The 27214-nt window shown below is 37.4% G+C and overlaps 1 protein-coding gene across 1 annotated transcript; it reads right to left on the reverse strand.

Annotated features, from left to right (window-relative positions):
* Positions 1 to 1398: 1398 nt before the first annotated feature.
* On the reverse strand, positions 1399 to 27214 carry LOC106551782 (glutamate dehydrogenase, mitochondrial-like). The gene is made up of 12 exons (XM_087708222.1): positions 26758 to 27214; positions 25048 to 25128; positions 23858 to 23913; positions 21778 to 21841; positions 19983 to 20077; positions 19559 to 19738; positions 11369 to 11506; positions 10712 to 10849; positions 7653 to 7733; positions 5138 to 5353; positions 4254 to 4316; positions 1399 to 1956 (listed from the first exon to the last, which is right to left on the reverse strand). The coding sequence occupies exons 1-12, from the start codon at positions 27212 to 27214 to the stop codon at positions 1843 to 1845; spliced, it is 1683 nt and encodes a 560-aa protein (XP_087564348.1). The 3' UTR covers positions 1399 to 1842.

The raw sequence follows: 27214 nt of genomic DNA on the forward strand, positions 1-27214 counted from the left end.
GTTTGCTGACTAGGTGTTATTATTTTGGAGTCTGCAAAATGTAAAGCACATCTTGTTGGTGAGATATCCACTCCAGTGTCATTTACAATATCATAAATTAAAAATATTTACTTACCATTGCTGGGAGGTAAGGAAGCATAATTCGCTGTTTCACATACTGTCCGGTAAATACTCTGCACCTCATCATTAAAATTACAACACACTATGCTGCAATCATGCAAAACGGGTCTGAATAAAAAAATTCTTTATCATAATCCTTGCAACAGGGTTTGTTGCATTCTGGCTGCTGGGATCTTGTGTCAGAGCATGTGATGCTGGCTTTTGCTGTTGCTTTAAAAACATCTTTGGAATCAGAGGTTTCCATCTCCAAGAGACTGCTGGAATTAAGGGGGCTACCTGCACAAAGTTCCCAGCTCTTGTAATGACAAGTCCTTATGCCTTGCGCATGCCCAGAATCACGGGGGGTATGACATGCCCAGGCATTTCCCTGGCATGCCTCTTGCGCATGTGCAGAATCACAGGGGGTGGGGATGGGTGGGGATGACATGCCTGGGCATTTCCCAGACATGCCTGAACAAGGCTTAACCCCTGCATGCAGCCTGGCAGATTGCCTCTTGTGAACATTTTAATTCCTGTTAATATTCCTTGTCTTTTCCTATAGGTGGTCTTCAAACGGTTACATGAGTATTTGAGGGTGCAATTGGCAAAATATGTGTCTTTAGATTTTACAAAGATAAAAACCAGCTGCAGGGTTTAAAAGAGCTGTACCCCCCCCCCCAGTCTTCGAGGAAATGTTTTTAAATCCACCTAGAAATAAATTCCTTTTAGAAAAAAAAGGTGGGTTAAATGCAGTCCCTGTCTCCACAAAAATTAAAACCATCATTGCCTAGAAATAAATAACTTTTAGGGGAAAAAACTGGGGTAAAATGCAGGCCCTAGGAGAATGATTAGAAATAAAAAAACATTTTTTTTATTTCACAACCCCCCCTCCCTCTTGAACGTCCATAGTAGTAGTCTAGGGTTAAGGTAATCATGTACCCAGAGGCTTGGCATTTTTCTTGATGGGGCTAGGTTCAACACGTCTTATCTGAAAAAACAGGGCTAGAACCTTGCACACCTTATCTGTTAGGGCTACTCATGCTTATCATGATGGGCTTAAGCCAATACAACATATCCGGTTAGGGTTATGACCTTGTGAATCCTACACCACGGGGGTCAATTATGCACATCCCAGCCAGGGAGGAGGGCTATGCAAGTCCTATCCGGAGGGTGCGGGTTGTGCATGTCACTTCTGCTTAGGGGCATGATCTGGTGACATAATCAGCATGTGTTTGTTTATGCAGCACAGAACATCAAGGATGTAAATACTGATTATATGTATGATATTGAAAATAAAAATAAATAAGAAGGTTTATTGCAAGGAATAAACTTTGCCAGATTCAGAATCCAAGTTGACAACTTAAAAAAAAAACATTAATTCGTAATAAATTTCATCTGCAGAGGAGGTCACAAAACAAATAGAAAAGTAGCATCGCAAAGACCAAAATAGAGGAAAGAATTAGCGACAAATGAAATAGGAGTAACAGAGTTGCACAACAACAAAGCATCTACCTATAGATTGAAGCTGAAACTCAGGAAAAAAAATAATTATATCTCAGAAAGTCTGTGAAAATGAAAGGAAGGAATAGGATAAAAACAAGAGAAAAATGTTCTATAACATAACAGCAAAATCTTGATCCAGATTTCATGCTTAGAAGTTCCTTATCTTCTAAAGTAAAACATACTTTTTGTTGTTTGTGTTTTTTAACCAGCAGGTTGAAGGCCAGCAAGTGGGTAGTTTCATTAAATGTAACTTGCTTCAATGTAAGTCTTAAATATCTTTTCAATGGCACAAATATAGGCAGCTGTTCTCTGGTCCAAGCCTAGATTATACTTTGTGGCTACAGTCATGATTTGCTGGAAAATAACATATAAACATAAGCAATGTAGAGCTAGTATCTTTACATAATCCAGGACTCTAAACCATTGAAATCCTGAGTTTTTTCCTTCTACCTTTCCAAGTCAATGTGTACCTTGTAAGGAGCCTGATCTACAGTTGCAAGAAAAAGTATGTGAACCCCTTGGGATTATGTGGAGTTTTGAATGAATTGGTCATAAAATGTGCTCTGAACTTCATCTAAGTCACGACAATAGAAAAACACAGTCTGCTGAAAATAATACTACACAAACATTAGATGTTGCCATGGTTTAATTGCACATAACATGTAAACATTCACAGTGCAGGGAGGAAAAAGTATGTGAACCCTTGGACTTAATAACTGGTTGACCCTCCTTTGGCAGCAATAACCTCAACCAACTTTCTTGTAGTTGCAGATCAGACCTGCACAACGATCTGGAGTAATTGTGGACCACTCCACTTCACAAAACTGTTTCAGTGTAGCAATATTCTTGGGATGTCTGGTGTGAATTGCTCTCTTAAGGTCATGCCACAGCATTTCAATCGGGTTGAGGTCACGACTCTGACTGGCCACTCCAGATGACGTATTCTATGCTGTTGAAGCCATTTTTGTGTTGACTTACTTATATGCTTTGGGTCATTGTCCTGTTGCATCACCCATCCCCTGTGGAGCTTCAGTTGGCAGACAGATGGTCGTACGTTTTCCTGCAAAATGTCTTGATAAACTCTGGAATTCATTTTCCCATCAATGACAACAATCCGTCCAGGCCCTGAGGCAGCAAAGCAGCCCCAAACCATGATGCTCCCTCCGCCATGTTTTACAGTGGGGATGAGGTTTTGATGTTGGTGTGCTGTGCCTTTTTCCCCCCACACATAGTATTGTGTGTTTTTCCCAAACAACTCAATTTTGGTTTCATCTGTCCACAGTATATTTTGCCAGTAGTGCTGTGGAACATCCAGGTGCTCTTCTGCAAACTTCAAACGTGCTGCAATATTTTTTTTTGGACAGCAATAGCTTCCTCCGTGGTGTCCTCCCATGTACTCCATTCTTGTTTAATGTTTTCCTTATTGTAGATGTGTCAACAAAAATGTTAGCATGTGCCAGAGATTTCTATAGGTCTTTAGATGACACTCTAGGATTCTTCTTTACCTCATGAAGCATTCTGCGCTGTGCTTTTGCAGTCATTTTTACAGGACGACCACACCTAGGGAGAGTAGCAAGTGTGCCAAACTTTCTCCATTTGTAGACAGTCTGTCTTACCGTGGACACATGAACATCAAGGCTTTTGGAGATACTTTTGTAACCCTTTCCAGCTTCATGCAAGTCAACAATTCTTGATCATAGGTCTTCTGAGAGCTCTTTTCTGCGAGGCATGGTTCACATCAGACAGTGCTTCTTGAAACCAGTAAACCCACAACAGGTGTGTGTTTTTAAAGGGCAGAACAGCTGTCAGCAACACATCCAATATCATCACACTGATTGGAGTCAAGGTTGGCTCACTCCTGGCTCCAATTAGCTCTTGGAGACGTCATTAGGCTAGGGGCTCACATACTTTTTCCTCCCTGCACTGTGAATGTTTACATGTTATGTGCAATTAAACCATGGCAACATATAATGTTTGTGTAGTATTATTTTCAGCAGACTGTGTTTGTCTATTGTTGTGACTTAGATGAAGTTCAGAGCACATTTTATGACCAATTCATGCAAAACTCCATGTAATCCCAAGGGGTTCACATACTTTTTCTTGCAACTGTATGTTGATTCTCCAATTCTTGGCATTTGGAGTGGACATTCAACCCTCTATTCTTATATTGATAAGAACTAACATCCTGAATGACCCACTTCAACATGAGGTGGGTTGCTGCTAGTTTGGCCCAGATTGGACGAACTGGTTGTGGGAGGCTCCGCCCACCCACCCAGACGCATGCGGGTGCAAGAGCAAACTGATAGTAAAATAAATTGCAACCCACCACTGGTGTCTTCTCTTGATAACACGTAGTATAGAAGTGATACATAGACAAAAGAGTGGATTCAATCAAATACCATTTTCATTCAATCAAATAGTATACCATTTCACCCATCCCCAGTATCTCTTCTTCGGCCATTTCATTGTCTGAAACCAAACCCTAAAAAGTAATTATTGAATAAAAATGGTACCACTGTAATAGTGACAATTATTTCAGTAATGCAGCAATGGATATTACAGACACACAAGCATAAAGTAAAAAGTCTATAGTATGAAAAACAAAATGATTTTTTTAAAGACAGTGATAAATACAACCCGGAAATACCTACCCCAGCTGAACGTTCCATGGTGAAAGCTAGTCCAGAATGAACAATATCCTTCTCTGAGGCACCCTTGAAAAAAATACAAACTTAAGAAAAATACTGTATATCATTCTATTTTCCTATCAATATTTAGATTATTTATCACAGTGTATTGCTTCCAACCTATCTCAGGTCATTGATGTGAGAACAAAATCAGTCTATGGATGCTGACTTGCCATCCTGAGACTTAACAAAAACCTTTCTTATTGAATTGGCAGGCTGTTTCAGAGACCTTCTTCTAGATCAGTGGCCCCCAACCTTTTGGACACCAGGAACCACTTCTGTGGAGTTTTTTTCTATGGACTAGAGGGGTGTGGTTTTGTGTGCTGCCTGCATCCCGTGGATGGGGCTTCACTTGTTTGCGTGACCCTGTTGCTGGCATGTCACGGACCAGCGGTTGGGGAATCCCTGTTCTAGATAATGCTGTCTTGGGCAAGGGCCACCCAGTTGAATTACCTGTGGTAATTAGGCCTTCTTTTATGCCTGTTAAGAAAGTGGATAAAGAGCTTTCTAGGATGTCATCCACCTACAAATTGGATTCTTGCCTCTCCTGGCTTCTTTGGATATTGGAATGGGATGGGGTGAGGAGTGGGTTTATACACCAGATCCAGGAGATGGCAAATGGTTTCGTATATGAAGATTCAATGCCCTCATTACCAGAAAGAGATGTTTGTTCCTTCCATTCTTGGTTCTATAGGTTTTAGATAACCACCTAACATTTCCTTTTTGGTGAAAGTTGTGAGGAATGAAAATTCCCATGTGTCTTCATGAGAAATACAGTGCCCTAGGCATTTTTTGTTTAAGAGAATGCTCCAAAAGGGAAGGGAAGGGGAGTTAAATATATAACTTACTGCTATTCTAGCTTGAAATTCTGGTGTGGGTATAATAGGGATACTTCCACAGCTTTTTCCAAATTTTCTCTCCAGGCTTTGTTGCACTGACATCAGCAGATGATAATTAGAATCACGCTCATATTTGAAAGTAAGACGCCCATAGCTGATATGGTTGAGATTCTTCAGCCATTCAAAAAAGGAAACTGTCACACCACCTGCATTTATGTATAAATCCTGCCATGAAGAAACAAATAGTTTCGGTCACTTGATGAATTCTCTGTAAGAGAACTCTGAGAATGTTACAAATTCATATAAAGAAACAACACACAAATTTAAAAATAACAAACACATTGTTGCTTGATTTCTACTTACTGACAATGAAAATGAGCTCAGGCACCTGTATTACAACACATTGATTATCTTGTAATGCGGAAGATAAAGAATACCCAACTTTGCTGCAACACAGAAATTTACTTCCTGTGCTGTGGATGAATGATAATACAGACTTCAAAAGCCAAGATATTTGCCCATTCCCCTTTTATATTAGCAACAGTGATTCAAAATACTGAACAATTTGAGATTATCATAATATTAGGAAGTCAGCCATTCAGAGTCTCTAAATAAGTAAACAATTATCACTAGATGATTTTTAAAGGGGGAGGGGGAGAAATAATAGGAGGCAAATGAAGTAGTGTAATATCATAGTCACAGGGGAAAAAAACTAATGCCAAATGTCACTGGGTAGCCAAAAACCAGTCACAGATTTCTTGTTTTATTCATACTTGTACCAAATGGTAGGTTTCAAGTTCTGTAAACTTCTGAATATACACTGGTCCTTAGAACAGAAATTACTTCCTGGATTGACCAACTGAAAATATTTTAGGTCAAATGAATTATGGAAAGCCCCTACAACATGTTGTTTAGTAATGTCTGGTCAAATACAAATACAGACATTTTCAGCAACACATTTTAGGACAATACAATGAAAACATCTTGCCCACAACATAGCAAGGGGATTGTGCTATTCTATCTCTATCTCCACTTTAAATAGATGCATTTGATCTTTTTTTCCCTTATTAAACAACCATTGCACACTGAGGCAAAGTTTTCAATGAACTCTTTCTTAGGACCCCAATAACTCTTTCTTAGTTATCTTCACATATTACATCATTGTAAATGTACCTCTGTAGTCACCTCTGCTATTTTCTCATCTGTTCAGATTGAAGAACAATTTGTTTGACATTTCTTTACTCTAAATAATTTGTACTGTCTATGAACATGGACATTATGCTGTTCTTTTAAACACAGATTCTTTTAAACACAGAACTTGGGGCCCCAAATACAGCACTAGTGTCTTTCTTATCATTTATAAGAGTCCTACTTGAATAATTGAATTGTTTATGGGGGGGAAGGGAATTTGCTGCAAAGCAAAACACAGTTTCCATTTACTTTTCATGCCTAAGAGGAACAGACTCCATGAGCTTACTTCAAAAGTAAAAATGATGTAATGCAGACCCAAAATTGAATTTTAAAGTATACACACCTTAGTAAAAAATAAAAATAAGCAGAGATTATGTAGAAAATCATAAAAGAAAAGAATAGAGGAGTTCCCAGCAGACATTTTATAAGAATATGCTTAACATTTTCTCAAAATTTTCATATATATATTCTCAGCTAAAAAAAGTTGCTGGTTCTTGATGCATGCCTACTTCCAATTCATATCCTTGGAAGACTTTACTTTATTGCACAGTGAGGATTATACTTACTCCTGTATTTGGCCAGCTATGGTGAAACTCAATAATGAACCTGACAACCTCAATATTAGCGAATTACTGTGGAGTCCCAGTGAAAGATTTGGTAAAAAATTTTGAAGTTCATATAACATCTAACTTTTTACATAATTTTTTCACTAAAAATCTCTCTGAGAAACACCATTACTATTAATCCAGTCTGGGTTAGGACAAGTGGATAAAACTTCCATCAAAGGCTAATTCAGAAATTCATTTATTTAAAGAAAGTATTCAGAACTACAGTAATAAAAGGAGCAATACAATGTATTACCTAAGTCCTGACACTAGAGGATTTAAATGCATATATTCTTTATTTCAGTCCAATGGACTACAAATATTTATATTCTACAGGACAATATTATGACATTTTGGACACGGTTTTAATTTTACAGTTCACATTAAGGCTACAACACAAAAATAAATGTAATAAAATAAAGTCATATTCTTATATTTTAACCTCATTTTGCTACCAATTCAAAATTAGGAATTAATATACAAACAAAGGTAACATTCAAAAATCCATACAAAAAAATGCAAGTTGCCTTGTGTATTCAACTTTTGTTAGATTGCTCTGGATATTTTTAATGTACTGCAAAATTCAGTTATGTTTAACTGCATTCCAAGAGGATTGTCCAGTTTTCCAAGGTGCTACAAGGTGGACAATGCTCAACAACCGTCTATAAGCTAGAAGCTCAAATAGCAGAGCATGGGCATTAATGGAGCCATCAGGTCTGCAGACATACCGGTAGTACAAGGATTTTTCTCTGCAAAAAGATATCATGAGCATCTGGAGTTGTAGGGCCATTAGCACCTTCAGCAATAATCTGTGAGGCATGACAAAGATAAAAGAATAAACCAGAATTATCACAGCTGAAACACAAAGTTTAATTATATGTGATATGAAGTAGTGCTTTGTCTTATTTAAATCTCCTGCCAATTAGTTTGGTTGGCTGATTCTACTTTATATTTTGAGATGAGAAAAATGTCTCTCTATTTTTTCTTAGTCATGAGTGATTTTACACACTTTGATATCTTTCTTCATTTACTTTTTTTTCTAAGCAAAAATGTCTGTCTGTTACATTAAAGGAGAATATTTGTAGCTCAGGATTAAAATTAAAGACCTCCTCATTTCTGTAACATTCTAATTTTCTCTCATTATGCAAGTCATAACGAGTTACCTCATGCATTTTTACAAGAGTTAAACACAATCCTCAACATATGACAGGTCACTTAGCAACTGTTCGAGTTACAATGGAGCCTTCCAAAAGCTATCCAGTTTCAAAGTTACTGCCACTGCAGCATTCGTGCCATCATTTGCCTTTACATTTAACTACAGGGACACTGCAGCACCCCACCCCATCTATCTTCCCCTCACTCCTCCCCAATCTTAACCCCACAGGCCGACTTCCTATCCCACCTGGCACATACCCTTTTCCCCATCCCCATATTTTGGAAGACATCTGGAGTAACAGATATCTCTTATCTTAGGCAAGGATGGTAGGTCGCTGCACCACAGTGTCCCTGGCGACATGGCTCCATCCCGGAAGTGGGTGGCAACAGCTACAATGAAATAGCAACTGAACCATCCCTGCCAATGGCTTTCCTCCCACTGGTGGCTTTCCCTATTGCAGCAGTGCTTGCCCCAGCCTTTGCCCATCCCCCATTGCCAGGATTGGATTTATCCCCCCCCAGCCCCTTGCCCCACTGGAGCACCAATCTTACCAGTCTACAGTTGCCAGAATTTGGCCTACTGCCCAATGTGCTATCAATTAGAAAAAGGAAAAAAATCCACTGGAGACAACATGATGGTGGGGAAGAACTTTAAAGGAGGAGAGGAGGGAGTCACGCATGTTTCAAACGTTGCAAGAAGGAAGGAGAATTCCAAACTTCTTTCTCGCAATGTTTGAGGTACCTCTGTCTGTTTGTCTATTCTCGAAAGACGTCTCCTTCATCTCTTTAAAGTATTGGGCTTTAGGCGAGGGGCAGGAAATCAGGAGTCAGGATAGAGCTCAAAAGTACTTCGAGTTTATTCCATGCAATCTATACACACGAAGCTGATCTACTAGCTGTCAAGGCAAATTCATGCCAGGTAAGAGTCAATGGACTTCAAAGAGGGCTGAAATTAGGTCTCTTACAGGGGTGTAGTGATACCAAATTGATGTGTTTGATTCCTGCCCTAAGCCAGGTCAGTTCCTATATCGAGGTGGCAGTTGTGCATATGTACTCACACACACACATATATGTCAGAGGTGGGTTCCTACCAGTTTGCACCAGTTCGGGTTAACCGGTAGTGGAAATTGGGACTGGGTCCCCAAACTGGTAGAGGCAGCAGGCTGGCCACACACCCGAACTGGTTCCCTGGTCGCTGCTGCTGTTGCAGGCTTGTTTTTTACTAATTTTTTCATGTTCTGTACATGCGCAGAACAATTTGCAGTCAACCGCCCATACGCACGCAGTGCACATTTGGTGCACATGTGCAAAGCGAACCAGCAGCAACACTGGCAGCAACCCACCCCTGATATATGTGTCATACACTGCAAGGAGAAATCTGGACTGGTGTGGCTGGTGTGGCTGAAGCTTCCCATTCCAACCAGGCTATAGCTTCTTTTCCAGCCTCCTAGTGTTTGTGCTGCACTGCAGTACACTGTCCAACTCACACATGGCCTGCACCAGGCCTCCTCTACCATCCCCTACTCTTGAAGCAACCCTGCACTGGGACTCCATTCGCTTAATGACCCATATTATTGGTTAATGACAGGTTCAATTGGTAGCATAAGTTTTGGGGTCGTTGAGCAAGACAGTTTTGCTTAATGAATGATCACCATGACTTACAATTACAATTACAATGGAAAAGAGCCTCCACTCCTTCCAGTGCTTTAAAGGAGGAGAAAAGAGGATTGCACACACACAAATACAGAGCCAGTTTGGTCTACTTGTTAAGGCACCAGATTAGAAGGTCAGAGACTGTGAGTTTGAGACTGTCCTTAGCTATGAATGCCGGCTGGGTAACCTTGGGTGAGATACAAATAAATAAATTAAATTAAATATGAGGTGTCTCAAACACTGCTAGAAGACAGAAAGAGAACTTGAAATCATTTTCTCCCTTCTTGCAATGTTTGAAATGGTTGTGGTTGTAAGTTGAATGCAGCAACCAGAAGAATGCATGGTGCTCAATACACAGACAGCAAATATTTCCCTGAGGGCAAGTAAATGTCCTTAGTTTTATTTTAGACAGTTTATTACTAATCTGTAATAGAGAACTTACTATTTTTCATTTTTCTAGTCACTGCATATTGGAATTGTCTTTTTCACTGAGCAGTACATCAATAAAGGTAGTCCTCGATTTACAACAATTCATTTAGTGACCACTTAAAGTTACAATGGCACTGAAAAAAGTGACTTATGACTGTTTGTCGCACTTACAATCTTTGTAGCATTCCCAAGGTCACATGATTAAAATTCAGAAACTTGGCAACTGACTCATATTTATGACAGTTGCAGTGTCATAAACTTTTTTTGCGACCTTCTTACAAGCAGTCAATGGGGATATTAGATTCAATTAACAACCTTGTTGCTAATTTAATAATTGCAGTGATTTGCTTAACAACTGTGGCAAGGAAGGTTGTATAATAACAAATGTTTCACTTAGCAACAGAAATTTTGGGCTCAATTGTGATCATAAATTGAGGACTATCTGTATATATTTTTTAATCATCCAATTAATCAGGCCTCAGCTTTCTTTTTCTTACTAGAAACAAGACTGATGTTTATGAGATTTAAAAAAACTGTCTCTAAACAATACCTTTGCTTGGACACGATGAGCGTTTGCCTTTGTAAGCTGTTTCTCAATAGCAGCAGGAATAAGGATATCACAAGGTATCTCAAGGGCACTGCCCTCAAGTTTCTTAGCCTTTGGAAAACCAACAATGGTGCCATGTTCCTGGAATAAAAATATCAGTTAGCCAAGCCAAGAGAGAAAAAACAGAGAGAAAAAATGTTTTTCGCTAATATTTAGTGGTCCATCTGTGCTGGAAATAGGCTAGGGGTTATCTGCATTGGATTATTTTTAGAGAAAAAAAACTCACCAGTACCTCCATGTATAGGTAGTCCTCAATTTACGAAAATGAGATCAAAATTTATGTTGCTAAGTGAAACATTTGTTAAGTGAGTTGGCCCATTTTATGACCTTTCATTGCATTTGTTAAATTAATGACATGGTTGTTAAGTGAATCTTGATTCCCCATTGACTTTGCTTGTCAGAAGGTCAGAAAAGGACACTGCAACCATTATAAATGTGAACCAGTTGCCAAGCATCAAATTTTGATCATGTAACCTTAGGGAGGCTTCATTGGTTGTAAGTGGGGAAAATGGTCATAAGTCACTTTTTTCAATGCAATTTTAACTTTGAACAGTCACTAAATGACTGTTTTAAGTTGAGGACTACTTGTATTCAGCATACTTGTTTGTAGTGTTGTAGTTCATTGGAATCAATTCCATCGGTGTTACAGATGGCACCATCTACTTCTTCAACGCATATACAGCATGCTCCATTTCGCTGCAGGTATCGCATTGAATGAAAACCCACATTGCCAAATCCCTGTGAAAGCAAAATTGGGAAAACAGAGCAAATTTTCAGTCAGCAAAAAACAACCATTCACTATCTTGACTAAGAAGGAAGATCTGCTTCTGTTGTGAATGTTCCCTTGACAGCTAGCAGAACTCAGACATTCCCAATATATTCTGGTATCCTCTCCAACATTTGTAAACATCTCCAATCTATATCTTCATAGATAGAATGCCCTCTTCTCCCATTCTCTCATAGACTGGAAGTCAGTGGGATTTACTCTTGTCTCCTCCGCTGAGGCTTAAGTTGAAATAAAGGTAACATCTGTTCCAAAGGTGATATATTCTCTAGATAAATTATTACGGTAGCTTTTTCTTATTGTACTTAATTTAATTTCTTTTTAGGTCTCTTTATGATTTTTGCTTTTGTTGTCTGTTAACTCCATTACAGTATTTTACTATGGGAGATACTTCTAACTTTTCTCTGTAATTTCATATTTTCAGTTTTAAGTTCACTCATCACTAAATGTTTTCCAAATAAATACTTAAAATTAACAATAAATGTTTAGCTTTCCTCTTTTACATTATCATTTATTTACCTCTTGAAACACTGACCTATCTCCAAAAGAAGAGGGGCACATTTCTCTAGTCATACATTTAATGTTACAAGTTCTGGAGGTGACTCTACTGAACTTATTTCATTGTTACTCAACTTCTTGTTCTTTTACTTCCCCATAAAGACAGTGGGATCTGACACAACAGTGTTGGGAGTTGTAAAAAAGACACCAGGTAAACAGATAACTCTGGAAGATAAGTGTCAGTTGCAGTAACTACTAGGCATTAAGGCAGCACTGACTCTTGATGGCTGCCCAACTGGGGCCCATGCCCCACAGGGGGGCAATTTGATTTTTAATGGGGGCAATTTGAACCTTGTTTAAACCAAGTTAATGTTCTTTTAGGCTTCCTCTGGATGAGTACAGTTCACTTTTTGAGTAAAGTAAGAATTATATGTTGGGGGGGAGTGTCAGGATTTTAGAAATGCTTAGGTGGAGCATGGCCAAAAAAGGTTGAGAACCACTGCCCTAGACAAAGCCCTGCAGTTTTCTGGGCAGGATTTCAGGGGAAAAAACTGCTTGTCAGGCATTTAAGAATTGATTGCCCTATCAAAGGAAATGCATTAGATATTTATCCAGGCAGAATTAGTCAAGTTGAAGAATAACTACATCTTCAACAATCATGACAGGTTTTAAAATATGCTTTTTTTTTCCATTTTATTTTGCAATATGTTTTTATTATTCTATTTAGCTTTCCTAAAAATGTTCTTTGTTTTATTGACAGTGGGCATTACAAGTTCGATGGTTAACAAACAAAAAAGCCCAATGAACTGTTCCATGTGGCATCATTTCTCCCTGTCAATTTACAGAAAAGAAATTATCTACTGTAGGGCCTTAATTAACTTCAACCCAATCATGCCCTGTCAACATGAATCACAGTCCTCCATCCCCATTATATTGGCTTTATCTCGTTCCTGGTTTTTGACCACATCTGTATTGGCACAAAAGTATTTTCTCCATTTTCCAACAGCATATACCACAAGATAAACAAAATCTGTAATACTATGTCATTCATTGTTTTGGCACCAGTCAAGTTATACATGTAATTAGAGGTATGCTTTGGAAGTATTTCCTCTCTGTCACTAACCAATCTCCTTTTCCATTATTTCTCTCCATTAGGAGAGAAATTTGAGACAACCATGACCTGGATGTCTGAGAACCTCTATAGACATTTCTCCATCTGACATTTTTCCTTTCACCTCTGTTACTTCCTCAAGCCCTTCCATTTTCCATCCGAATTTCTTTCCAGGTTAAATGAAAGTAAAGCTCCCCACAATTTCACATAGGGAAGAGTAAGAGGCATTTTTCACTATTTTTAGAATACATCTTATCTTAAGGTGCAGCAATCCTGCTTTTTCTCAATTGACCCTAAAGCGAGAGAAAGTGCTTATTTGCCATTTTCCCCAACTTCTCCAGAATTCAGCAACTACCAAACCTAGTTAATTGTGCCATCATGGCAGAGGCTGTCTTCTCTTTTTTATTTTTTTCCCCTTTAAGTTTCTCTCTTTCATATTAATCTAGTTTGAGAGATGCCAAGTAAATGGGAAGAACAGAAAACCACTTCTGAAAAGATAGGTTTTTAAAATGAGATTCATCTTCTGTAGTGCCCTAATTAGTGGATGTTTTTCCTGCTTACTTGTGATAGCCAGAGGGGAAACCAATAATGCTGTCTATAAACTAGTAGCATGCTCAGAAATCAAGAAAAACTTTTCAGCCGACATAATAAAAGGACAGGAATTGGAAATAGGATTCAGTTAATTTTTTACTGCATTATTCTGTGCTGACTCAAAGATAGATGGTATTTTAATTCAGTAGTGGAGAAAAACTCTGAGAAATAAAAGCAAAGCTGACAGGCATAAGCAAAGTTTCTTCACTCTTCAGGGAACCTGGAATAGCAAACCACAAAGGTAGGATAAAAATCTATTAAATACATGTGGTCCTTGACTTATGACTACAATTGAATCCCACATTTCTGTTACTTAGTGAAACAATTTTTAAGTGAGTTTTGCCCCATTTTACGACTTTTCTTGCCACAGTTCTTGTGAATCATTGCAGTTGCTGACTTAGTAACACAATTGTTAAGTGAATCTGGCTTCCCCAATGACTTTGCTTGTAAGATGGTCACAAAAGGGAATCAACTGACTCTAGGATGCTACAACTGTCATAAATATGAATCAATTGCAAAGCGTCTGAATTTTGATCACATGATCTTGGGATGACACAATGGTCATAAGTGTGAAAAAGGTCATAAATCACTTGTTTCAGTGCTGTTGTAACTTGTGCCATTTCAGTGCCATTGTCTTGTTGAATGGTCATTAAGCGAACTGTTGTAAGTCAAGGACTACCTGTAAACTACCTGTAAACCTGTAACTAATAAATAAAATACATAAACTGTTGTTTCTTTACACTACTGCAGCATGTAGAACTTGTGTGGGAGGCTTCTACTAGTTAAAGAAAGTCTTTAATTCCTAGTGCTGAAATGATTATTTAAAAAAATCTAAATCTAAAAATGTTTTTTGTTGTTGTCACAAAACCAGGCCCTGTTGCCTTTTCCCCTATTTTATCTGTAGAGGAAGTATGTATGCTTAAATTAGTTGTAACATTTAAATGCTTAATGAACTTTGCACTCATTAAAACATTCATTGTTCAATGAACTTTTAAAAAATCCAATAGAAAACAGCAAAATACAAGGATGACACTCACTATAGAACTTTCCAACAATATATCAACAACTAAATCATATTATATGATGAATTCCAGTTTAGATTTAACCATCAAGAATGGAAAAAGTAAATTCAGGTGGGAAAGAACTCACATGTTTATGGAGATTCTCAGTCACCCAGGTCATGATTGTCCCAAAGCTGGTTTTTCAAGAGGCAACTGGTCTTTCTGGTTTTCCTTTGAAGACATTTTGCTTCTCATCCAAGAAGCTTCTTCAGTCAGAGTTGAAGAAGCTTCTTGGATGAGAAGTGAAACATCTTAAAAGAAAAACCAGAAAGTCCAGTTGCCTCTTGAAAAACCACCTTTGGGAAAGAACTCACAGTAACTCAGCTCTTCCACTTTTAGCAACTGCTTGTATACTAACTTATCTGTGCCCCTCCTTGATTTCTTTGACAAAAAGAAAATAACAATCCACAAAGACTCCCCATTTGTGGCCCTTCCTTCCAAGTTTAATTTTCTTGATAAGTTAATTATAGTAAGTGAAGTATTTATTGAGGTATTGTTCAGCAAACTTACAATAAAGGTGACTTAGAGATAGTTACTTATAGAACCTCAGCTTTGCCCTGCTTGCCAAGTTTTCCAACCTAAGGCAAAAATTGCTTTGGGAGAAAGACATTTTTCTTTTCTTTCGTAAGAAAGGTTGGCAAACTTTAGAAGAAATATATTAACAAGAGAGCCATTCTGAGAGCGAGCTGATACTCAAAAAAGGTACAACCCAAGTAAAACATTGCTTCCATTAAACATTTTGAGGATATTCTGCTCTAATATAAATTGACAATTATTTATTACCTCAGAGTCACAGTGCCTTGATTAAAAAGCTGGACTACTATTGAGAAAAATTCAAGTTAAAAGCAAAAGATGTTATGAAACTTATGGAATTTCATATTTTGATCAGCTACTCCCCTTTCAGCCTGCCTAACCTACTTCATAAGACCACACTGAGCATGAAGCAGAATTGAGGGCAAGGAAACATTTAAGCTCTTTGGAGAACAGGTAGGAGGGTTATAGGTGGGTATCTTATTATACCATATATTTTCATAGATCATGGCCTTTTTTTGTCAGGGACATAGCATAATCACCAAATCAAACAGATATTCTGAATACTCAGAATCTTCCTTTTCTTAAACAAGTGAGGCCCAAAATTCAAGTAATATAAAAGGCAGCAATAGACATATGATGGCACTGTTCATAATGCTAACACATCCTAAATCCAAACTAATTAATCCAATCAGTGCAGGCTGTGATTGCTCTCTAGCCATCAATGATAAAAAAGTATAACTAAAGTAATGTAAAAGTATATATGAGAAGAATTTTTCTTATTCTGTACAATGTAAGTACCCTGATAGAATATCACATAGGCTTTGTTTAGGGTTTATGATCTCTTTATGAGATCCCTAGTTGCTGGTCAGTAGCTGCATCATATTAGAAGTGAGATACCTACAAGCAGTACAGTAGAAAAGAAAATTATCTTTTCAGGATGAATTCTACTCTCTGATACTTTAGCTGAGAACTGTACGTGATGATAAATATCACTGCTGGTCCCCCCCCCCCCTTTCATAGTGAGCAATTCTGGATACCATTTAGAGTTAAACTTTTGATTTGGTCATACATTTCTAGATTAGCACTATAGTTTAAAAATTTCCTAATTTGATGATCTATAACAAAAAGATTGGAGTTAATATATTGAAGTTACCAACAAATTCAGCAAGTTTATAAATATGATGTTATATAATTGTACTATAAGAAAGGTAAAAAAAGAATGCAAATCACGGTTTTTGGAAGTCCTTTAACATCTTTATTAGTAATTACCTTTTGAGATGTCCATGTTTTTCTTTTAATGCAGTAAAGTTGGGGAAGGGGGGAGGCGAAGCACACCAACCCTACCCCCAGGTTAAACAGAAGTATATGTGCGCACATGCTGCCTATGCAATATGTTTTTCTGCTTTCCCTTCATAGTGTGAGCTAAATGTGCACCAATTTATATGGAGTAACGTAGTCTACATAAGCTCCACTCTGAGTTACAAAACTGAACTGGAAAAGAAAAAGGGATTTAAAATTGAGGCATCAGAGGGATTCCAAACACTGTCTGACTGTTTCCCATTGAAAAATGTTGGAAGATTTTTTCCTTTTTCCCCCTTTTTTATTTTTTGCAGTTCCTATACATATTTTGACTATTTAATCTTTCTTTTGCTAATTTCTCCCATCATATCAAATTTGATTTCATTCTGTTGAAGTCTTTTTACATTTCAGTGGATTGAAAAGAACAAAAAATACCTGTCCCATGGTAGAGCTTCTAGCTTAGATGAATTGTGCTGTGAAATCTTTAGTTGATTACATTTTAAGAGCCAAATCTTGTTAGCTTACAGAATGATTTTACTAATCTATCTCTATCTAAAGACGGAGATGCACTATGATAGGAGTTGAGCAAATTGCCAGAAATAAGTCCTAAACAATTATATGGCCATATGGAAGCTTATAGCAGCTTAAAGCAGATGGTAACAATTTACTTCAACAGAAATTCAATAGAGGTGTGAATACTTTCTATTCTGAATGGCTCCATGAACAGGTATTTTTATAGGCTATGCTCAAACTGCAATGTGTTTCAGATGTTGTGGTCCATATATAGAAAAAATGAGACTACTTTATGTAGACGTTGTTCTGCTGGAAAGTAGATGACAAATAGGCAAAATATTAAAGGCATCAGCACTGCTGGCTGAGAAAAAAGAAAAGGCCAAAGCTGACATGCACTACGTCTCTCTCTTTCCAAAGAACAGCCAGGGCAGCATATCTCACTAATCTGACTATCCATAATCTGTCCAGTGCTCTTGAAAATTTTCATAAATGACCTAGATGAGGGGATAGAATAGAGGTTCAGCAAATTTACAGATGATGCAAAGCTAGAAAAAGCTGCTAACATCTCAGATGACAACTTCAAGGTTCAAAATGCTAATATTAAACTTGAACTCTGGCCTCTATTTTTCAAAAATGTCATTCAAGCACAAGAAATAAAGGGTTGTGCACTTAGATAAAAAGAACCAGATGCATAGGTGCAAAACAGCAGGAATCTAGTAGCACTTTGCATTCTTAGAATTGCTATTTGTAATATAAATACAATAGCATAGTTGGAAGGGACCTTGGAGATCTTCTAGTCCAACCCCCTGCCTAGGCAGGAAACCCTATACCATTTCAGACAGATGGCTATCCAATATCTTCTTAAAGACTTCCAGTGTTGGGGCATTCACAACTTCTGGAGGCACTTTTTCCACCTTTCCTCTTTCAAAGTACAAGATAAATGGTACATGGCTCAATAGTCATAATTGTGAGGCAGAGCATAGATTTAGTATGAGCCAACAGTGTGCTGCAGTTGCCAAAAGAGCCAATGCAAACTTGGAATGCATCAATAAAGTTATAAAATACTGAGATCAGAAAATAATTGAGTATTTCTAATTTATCCTTGAGAGGTCAGACTGAACCAGACAATACTTTACAAGAAAGAAGTTGAAGAAAGAATTCACAGAACAGTGGCTAAGATGATGAAGGGATTGGTTTATGATGGCAGTCTGGGCAGTCACAGTTGCTATCATTATGTGGCAGCATCCCACAATTTATGATTAATATTGGAGATTCCAATTGCCAACTTACCAAATTGTGATCACATGACTGTAGGGAGGCTGTGATAGTTGTAATTATAAAACCTATTGTAAGTATCTCTTATTCAGTGCCTTTATAAAATTTAATCACTGAATAAGTGTGATTACTACTTGTACAGATTAGATTCAATAAGTCTGCCTAACCTTAGATATTCTCAGTGTCTTCCCTCTCTCCCTCTCCTTTTTTAATGTCCCAAACCTTTGGCACGTCCCTCCAACACTCTCCACTTCCAAATATCCCAGGTCTGTCCTTCCTTCCTTCCCTCTTCCCTTCCTTCTTCCCTCCCGCCTTCCCTCCCTCCATAACAGATCAATTACTCTCAGTCTCACTGTTTTCTTTTCAAATATACCCTGTTTCTCTGAAAATAAGACCTCCCCAGATAATAAAACCTCCCCAAAATATTGCAACACAGCAGCAGCCATGAGGTGACCACGCTCACCACCTCCTGCACTTCAAAAATAATAGGCCCTCCCTCAAAATAAGGCCAAGTGCTTATTTGGCGGGGGTATCAAAAGAAAATAAGACCCTGTCTTATTTTCAGGGAAACATGATAGGTAGGCAAATAAATCAGTCAGTCAATCAATCAATCAATCAATCAATCAATCAATCCACTCCTCTCTTGGATATGGAAGCCAATTGGGTGGCCTTGTGACAGTCATTTTCTCTCTGAGCCCTAACTTCTATCCAACAACTTGCACCTGATAAGCATGATAAATAATGGCCCACAACTTTCAATGAAGAGATGTTCAGCCGGTAAATTTAGGATAATAGCACCATGTCATGCATGCATGTGTATGCACATATAATGAATCTCATCAAAAAATGCTTGTGACCATAATAAGTGATATATATGATACTGTACATAATATGTAGCTATATATAAACAAATTATCTAGAATCTGAAAAAAAATCAAACTCCATTTTTTACAAGACTGTTTAATAAATACAGTCAAATATCCCAGCTCAATTTGAGTCCAATTAGCCTATGTTATTACTTTTGAAATGCAGTATCAGCCCCAATTTGGAAGGATGGACTTGCAAACAGTAACCTGTAAGAATGAGATTATATCTATGCCACTGAACCTAAATACTATATTTACCTGCAAAACAAATGTTTTACCAGGGAAACCAGTTTTAAGGCCAATAAGATCCATATATGTTGAATTGTTGATATAGTTTTCAATTCCATATAGAATTCCACGGCCTGCGGCTGATATGCGCCCATGGATTCCTCCCTGACTTATGGGCTTCCCAGTCACACAGGCATATGAGTTGATATCCTGCAAACATCAATATGAAACAGTATATAACTATGCCAACTAAATATTTATTTTCCCAAGACCAGAAGGCTGAGAACTGTGTCATTTCCTCAAATATGTGTAGTTATCACTTAAAAAGAGAATAAACTTGAAATAATGTAATACAGCCAAACCTACAGCTTCCCTTTAAACCAAATCTTCAGAGAAGTAAGCAAGCTGCAAGGTTATTTAGACCACAAGCTTTTTGCACAAAGAATTAATTTACCTTGTGTCCAAGTGTACAGGCATATGTATCAGCAATCCAGGACATCTCCCTTTCTCCTGTGTTTATATCAGGAGCAGCTACATCAATTCCAGGACCTGCTCATATTAAAAAAAAGGTACAGCAATCAATTTTTTTTTGACTGGTCTCTTCTAGCACAAATCACAAATGTTGCCAGAATTCATCAATCGTGTGTATGTGTGTGTACAAACAAATGTATAAAATTGAACATATGTTTAATTTATGCATTTTCTATGCAATCCTATGTATGTTTATTCAATACTGTAGTACTAAGTTCAGTAAATAATGGATGGCAGTTTTATTACTTTTAATAAAGGTTGGAAAATGAGAATTGAACATATGAAATGGACTAACAAAATTTGTATAAAATAGTCTAAATTGTATTATCTGCATAAATCTAATCTGAGCATGTTAGAAGACCCACTCAAATGAATATATTTCTAAGCAAAAGGCTATAAGATTGCATACTTGTTAACTGAGAAGAATTAGAGATAAATAGAATACTTAAAATACATCCTTAGCCAACTAAAATGTTATTCAGTCACATTTCAACTTTGTTCAGTAAATGTTATACCCCAACTGACATTTATATTTTTAGTTATTAGGCAGTGCAGTGTTGCAATAAAACAGAACTAGTAGGCACAGATCTTGATCCCAAATCCTAAGACCTAGAAATGCCATAGTAGCAAAATTGTTTCTTTATTTTAAAAAAAGTACTCCAAATATGCTCATCACAGTGATAATCATTATGGAACCAAAAATAAAGAGAGGTGCAATTGAAAGTACACTCTGCACCAGAATAGAAAGAAGAAGAAAAATTGTAAGCAGAAAAAGGTTGAATGACTGGAAAAAATAGACCCCATTAAAAACAAGATATGGCTGTATTTTCATGTTACTCTCTGAAAATGTTTAAAGAGAGGAGGTAAGATAATCAAGAAAACTAAGCAATAAAGTTTTTTTTTCTTTTTATGACTCTGTAATCCCTTTATTCAGGGTGAGTCAGGGCGACTGAGTAGAGCTGAGTATTTACTAGCCAAATGCTGTTCCTGGTGCCTATTCAGAATGCATACACATTTTCTCTTTCCTTCCTGATAGAGAAACATCTGCCCCTGCTATGACTGAACTCTCAACCTTCTTCCAAATGGGAGGCGAGTGTCTTCACCTCTAGGCCACCATGCTGCTCTTGGGGGCATTAAGACTCTTTAAATTAGGCAATAATGCTGGAAAATACCATATTTTCCTTAATAATGAAAAATAGATATTAACAAGGAGTAGAATTCTGCAAAATTTGATTCTTTTTCTATCCTTGTCAAAATAATATGATACAGTGCTAATTAAAGAATAAAATTATCAGATTTTAATGTCAATTCAAGCCAGTCTAGTTACCATATAATCCATAAAGAGATGGCAAGCATTATTCTAGCCCATATTTTTATAACTATATAAAACTCAGTCAGATGATGCTGGGTCCTCTCATTCAATATAATAAGACATAATGCTGCCGGCCTGTGGCCTGCAGTTTGGCAATTCAAATCTCATCAGGCTCAAGGTTAACTCAGTCTTCCATCCTCCTGAGGAGGGCAAAATGAGGACCCAAATTGTTGGGGACAATATGCTGACTGCTTAGAGAGGGCTGTAAAGCACTGTAAAGCAGTATATAAGTCTAAGTGCTATTGCTATAATAAGAGGACAATAGATTGGAGAATGATCTCTTAACCTCTTATAATATTTGGGCAGCTTGTGAAACAATGACTTTTTTTTTCAAAAATGAACTCACCTATAAAACCTTTCTTGGCCAATTCCAATGTGAACTTTCTTGTTATTTGCTCCAGTTCATTTTTCTGTATAAGTATATCAACATTCAGTTATTATTATAGGCTCTATCAGGGATGCCAAAAGGATAATTGTGACTAAAACCTATGACATCTACATTACAATTTTTTTTTTCAGGAATAAACTGAATCCTACAAGACAAACATCTTTCAACATCAGTACTTTGCCTTAATAGGCAATTATTTAAAAATTCTTTTTATATATCGTAAAAAACTAATATAAATTCAGCTTAAATGATCGGGGGCAGGGTGAATACAGTAATGTGTTGGTTTCTGTTTTTCCTTCAGGGTCATTCCAGTTAGTATTGGTTGGGAAAGAGAGGTCCCACTCCTGGCCTCTACTATCTGGGTTGCCACATGGTTTAATATTTTCTCCAAGGTGCTCATTCACAGCCATGGGATGAGGTAATCATATATCTCTACCCCTGGAGATTTAAGTGATGCCATTAATATCTCGGTTTCTGGGGCCATTTGGGTCTGGATGAGAAACAACAGGTTTCAGCTGAATCCTGGTAAGACTGAGTGGCTTTGGGTAGTGGGGCTCATTGATTACAGAACTTCATCATCTTTGGGGCTGGATGGGATTGCACTACCCTCCCCCAAACAATCATCATCCTAGGCTAACAACTCTGGCTCAAGGAGCAGGTGGCAGTTAGGGATAGGAGGGCCATTGCACAGCTTCATCTGATGTGCTAGTTGTAGCCATTCCTGGATTGGTAAATCCTATTTACATCATTCATGCCCTGGTCACCTCCAGACTACTTCAATGCATTTCATATATGGCTGCCCTTGAAGCGTATCCATAAGCTTCAGTGGTACAAAATGCCATGCCATGGGCAGTAATGTGCACTTCTAGACCAGCATGTGTTACAACTCTGTCTGCGAGCTGCATTGGTTGCCAGTTTGCTTCTGGGTCCAATTCAAGGTACTGGTTTTATACTTTATTTCATGACTTGGGACTGGATTATCTAAGGGACCATTTCTTCACGGTTACATCAGCCCACCCCACTAGATCTGGCAGACTACGTAGGCATATTGTCAGGACTGAAGCTTCAAGGTCCAGCTCACATGACTCCATTGTAGAGGTGAACATTTTTGCTTTATTATTATTTTGTTAATAATAATTTATTAATAAGGGTTTTTATAGTGTACATATTTTTGTCTTTATTTATTGTTCATAATAATTCCTGTTTGCCATCCAGCATCACCTTTGGTGTTGATAAATAAGGTTCTAAAGGATTCAAGTTTTCTTATTTTATACCGAATAATTAAGATTTGGTCTTCCCCTTTCATTTTTACAGTGATTCACTATGCATTGTCTGATATGACATTGATTCAAATTCTATAACACACTAATTCATTCTCAAAATTAGAGTATGTCATGAGACTTTGGGACGAGGGCATGGCAAATTCATATCCTGCTGGTAGCAGGTCTACATTTACAAGGAAATTTGTGGCTGGACTGGCAAAAATTCTCAGAAGCTGAGAGATCATTGAGATAACCCACATAGCCCCCGACAGCTGCTCTTTTTGAGCAGACTGCAAGAACTGTTGTTTTGCAAATCACTTTTCAATTGAGTTCTGGGAATTGAGGGATACCATCAAGCTCATACTCATGAAGCAGACTTTTAAGGACACAAAACTCAATTAAGCTTTATTTGATTAAGGCTGAAATAGAAAATTAGATACAACTGGTTTCTCTTTCTGGACTTTTGCTGACAAAGAATGAATAACAAGGCTTTTGAATTTTGTTTTCTAGTTAAGAAATAAGTCATGGGGTGAAGATAGAATATCTTGTGTTAAAGAGTTGGCGATAAACTATTGAAATTGTTTTTATTTGCAGGGATGAAGAGGTGACTTGCTTCTTTTTCTCCTTTTTTCCTTTTTTACATTTTTCTTTATTGCCTTTTTCTTACTCTATGTCTTTGTAGTTTGTATAAGTTGTTATTCTTAATAAAGTTATTTGAATTTTTTTTAAAGTGCAAGTCAGTATGCCTTGTAAGTAGAGGAAGAACCTATACTTACTGAATAATTCTTTGGCTCAATAGCCACACCAGCCTTTGACCCGCCAAAAGGAACATCTGAAATACACCATTACCAACAAATTAGCATCTTATATTTTCATTCCTTATCCAGCCACAAAAATCTAATACGAATACAACTTTTAAGAACTGTTGCGAGAGTATTGCCTTATAATTCAAAAGTTTTTCTTTTCTTAGAAAAAAGCAAGTAAAACATTTAAACATGTTGAATACATTCATAATAAATATCTGAACATTTGACCTATTCAACAAACTTTTTTACATAAATACTTAACTTGAGGTGTAATTTAATTTTCTCTGAAGTCAAGCAAACATTATATTCACATAAAATACTGATAAAAATGTATTTTGAAGCCTTTTACTTTCTTCTAGGATAGTAGTTTATAATAATATAAACTGCAGCTCTGGAACTTTTTCGTAGTTTCTCACCCAAATACTAAACAGATTTGACTCTACTTAAGTATTCTGAGATCCATAGTCAGTTAAATGTTGCTCCCTAGTTGGCATATTGTAAATATAGATAGTCCTCAATTTACAACCACAACTGAACCCAAAATTTCTGTTGCTAGGTGAGATAGTTGTTAAGTGAATTTCCCCCCCTTTTCTTGCAAGAATTGTTAAGTAAATCACTGCAGTAGTTAAGTTAAAGGAATCTGGCTTCCCCATTGACTTTGCTTGTCAGAAAGTTAGAAAAGATTATCACAGGAACCTGAGACACTGCAATCGTCCTAAATACGAATCAGTTGCCAAACATCTGAATTTTGATCATGTGACACTAGGGATCTGTAATGGTCGTGAAGTGTGAAAAACTGTTGTCAGTCACTTTTTCAGTGCCGTTGTAACTTTAAATGTCACTAAATGAAGTGTTGTAATTTGAGGACCACCTTTATAGTAACAATACATTAATGTATATTGACAAAAAGAATAACAAAATATGTTCAATGCTATTAACTCGATAACATTTTTATTGTAGGAGGACAAAACAGATTCTCCAAAATATTTAGCTAGCATTAGCATATGGGAATGCAATTGTTTCTATTCGACCACAAATCTTTGTGAAGGTCCCCACTGCAAGTGTTAAATATCTGTCTCAAATGTAGTGAATTTTGAACATACTGACTTCCAAGTCTGCTCTTCCTATCCTTAATATTTACTCATACAGTGCTAACTTACCTACTACTGCACACTTATATGTCATCAAAGCTGCCAAAGCTTTTACTTCATCAGAATTAACTGATTTGCTATATCGAAATCCTGGAGAAAGAAAAAACAAATATATATCAATGTATATTGAACATCTATATCCATTGCAAACACACTTTATTATTTTTGTGAGCTCTAGTAATAAATGTTTGAAAATGCTACAGACTTTGTATCAAAGACTCTTTGATGAGGTTTTTACATGGATCCTTTATTTGTGCCAGCCTCAATCATACAAAGTTCCCTGTTTAGAGTTGTGTTAGTATGATGCATTTTGTTTTCTTAATTTCCATATTTTGTTAATGAGAGGAAAAGTTACATATTGGTAGATAATTGTGGAAAAGAGGGAAGATGAACTCAGCTTGAATTACACTTTGATATGTATCTATAGAAAACTCTCTTAGTCAACTGTGAAAAGTAAACTCACATCATGGTAAACACTTTACAAGCCAAACTATGATTGAGTCTAATTGTCATTGCTCCAGATTAAGATCAGTAGGAAAGAGTTATATATATTTTTCAACTTCCTCTAAATACCTAAGCGTTTTCCATGACTTCCAAATGTTTATATTTGAAAAAAACTGTCAGTGTTTCTAAAACAATTCATAATTTTAGGACCATATTCAAAATATATATTTCTAATATGTTTTTAAAACCCCTCTAGATAATATTAATAGTCAAAAAAAGAAGAAAAAAATCAATTGAGCAGATAGCAGTACCATTTTATTAAGCTAGATGGCAGCATTAATGAATGGAAAGCAGCAAAGTGCACACCATTTTTCAAAGTTCTATTTTTAATACCACAGAAAATCCATTGTTTGTATTTAGACCTACCAGATCTCAGCTGAAAAACTCTGGACCACTAATAGTAAAGAGTAATTCAACCATTTCTTTGCTGCTTACCAAATGATAGATAAAATCTTACTTGGAGTTACTCTGGATTTTTACAACCTACCATCTACCAACTGCAGGTTGCTAGAAAGCAGGCAGTTTACCACATGTGTTGTATACTGTTTAACTCTGAACACTAAGCTTCCTTAAACAGCAGGGATTGGTAACTACAAGTAGACAGATCTTAAAATAGCCAGATATCTACTTTTGTATCATCTTGCAACTATTTCCAACATGTTTATAAACCTTCTTTTCTTAGAACGCAGGTTCACTAGTCATGCAGTAGATTGTCAGGTGTTAAGCAATCTGTTTTTGCAGTCCCACTTTTGTTTGGATAGCCAGATGGCTATGTTTATTTTAACAAATTCTAAAGATGTGATCAATTAATATATTAAACACCAATTTATTTTGGGATTTGTTATCTGAAGTCTTTCATCTGCTCAAGCTGACAACTTAACTTTTAATGCATCTAATTCTATGCATAGATTTGCACAAGAATGAACCATAAACTAGTCCATTATTTTAAATATACTGTTGCCAACCCATAATGATTGTGTGGTGTAGAATACCATAGATAGACCAATATTGAAACCACAGTTCAGTCAATCAGATCGAAGTCCAATCAGCACAACCAATAACTGCAATCCTATGCATGTTTACCCAATAAGTGTTAATATCTTCAACATCAGTTATTGCTTTTGAATATCTACACTTGCTGTGAAAGGACAAATTAACGGTTTTTATTGTTCGCTTAAATTTACAGTACAGGAGAGGAGGCCTCTTCAGGCTCACCTCCTTTGCATGGCATATGGTGCTGGCTGTGTTGGGCACGGCAGCCCTTGATCAACTCCCAACAGCCACTGTCTTTACGAACGGGGAAGGCCACCTCCAGGACGTGGCCGCAGCTCCGGATTGCGTCCAGGACCCCGCGAACCCGCAGCACTCGCTCATTCTCGTCCTTGGGAGTGCGAAGCCGCTTTACGAGCTCATTTTCAACCACACGTGCCGCCCGGTCGAAGTAGCTTTCGACTATGCCTAGGAAGCCAAGTTCTCCCTCAGCCTCCTTTGCGTGATTCCAACGGCAGGGCACAAGCGGTTTCCTTACGGAGGGATCCTGTTCCCATGGAAACGAGGCCTGGTATTTCTGAAGCCCCGTCGAACGCGGGAGCCCTGCTCTGGGCTGCCACGAATAATCCCGCCCAAACGCCGTTTCTGGCAGCCGACCCCACGCCTTCAGCCACCACCACAT

Source organism: Thamnophis sirtalis, unplaced genomic scaffold (assembly GCF_051295495.1).
Source record: "Thamnophis sirtalis isolate CommonGarterSnake01/CBP01778 unplaced genomic scaffold, rThaSir2_p1.2 scaffold_3, whole genome shotgun sequence".
NCBI classification, from domain to species: domain Eukaryota; kingdom Metazoa; phylum Chordata; class Lepidosauria; order Squamata; family Natricidae; genus Thamnophis; species Thamnophis sirtalis.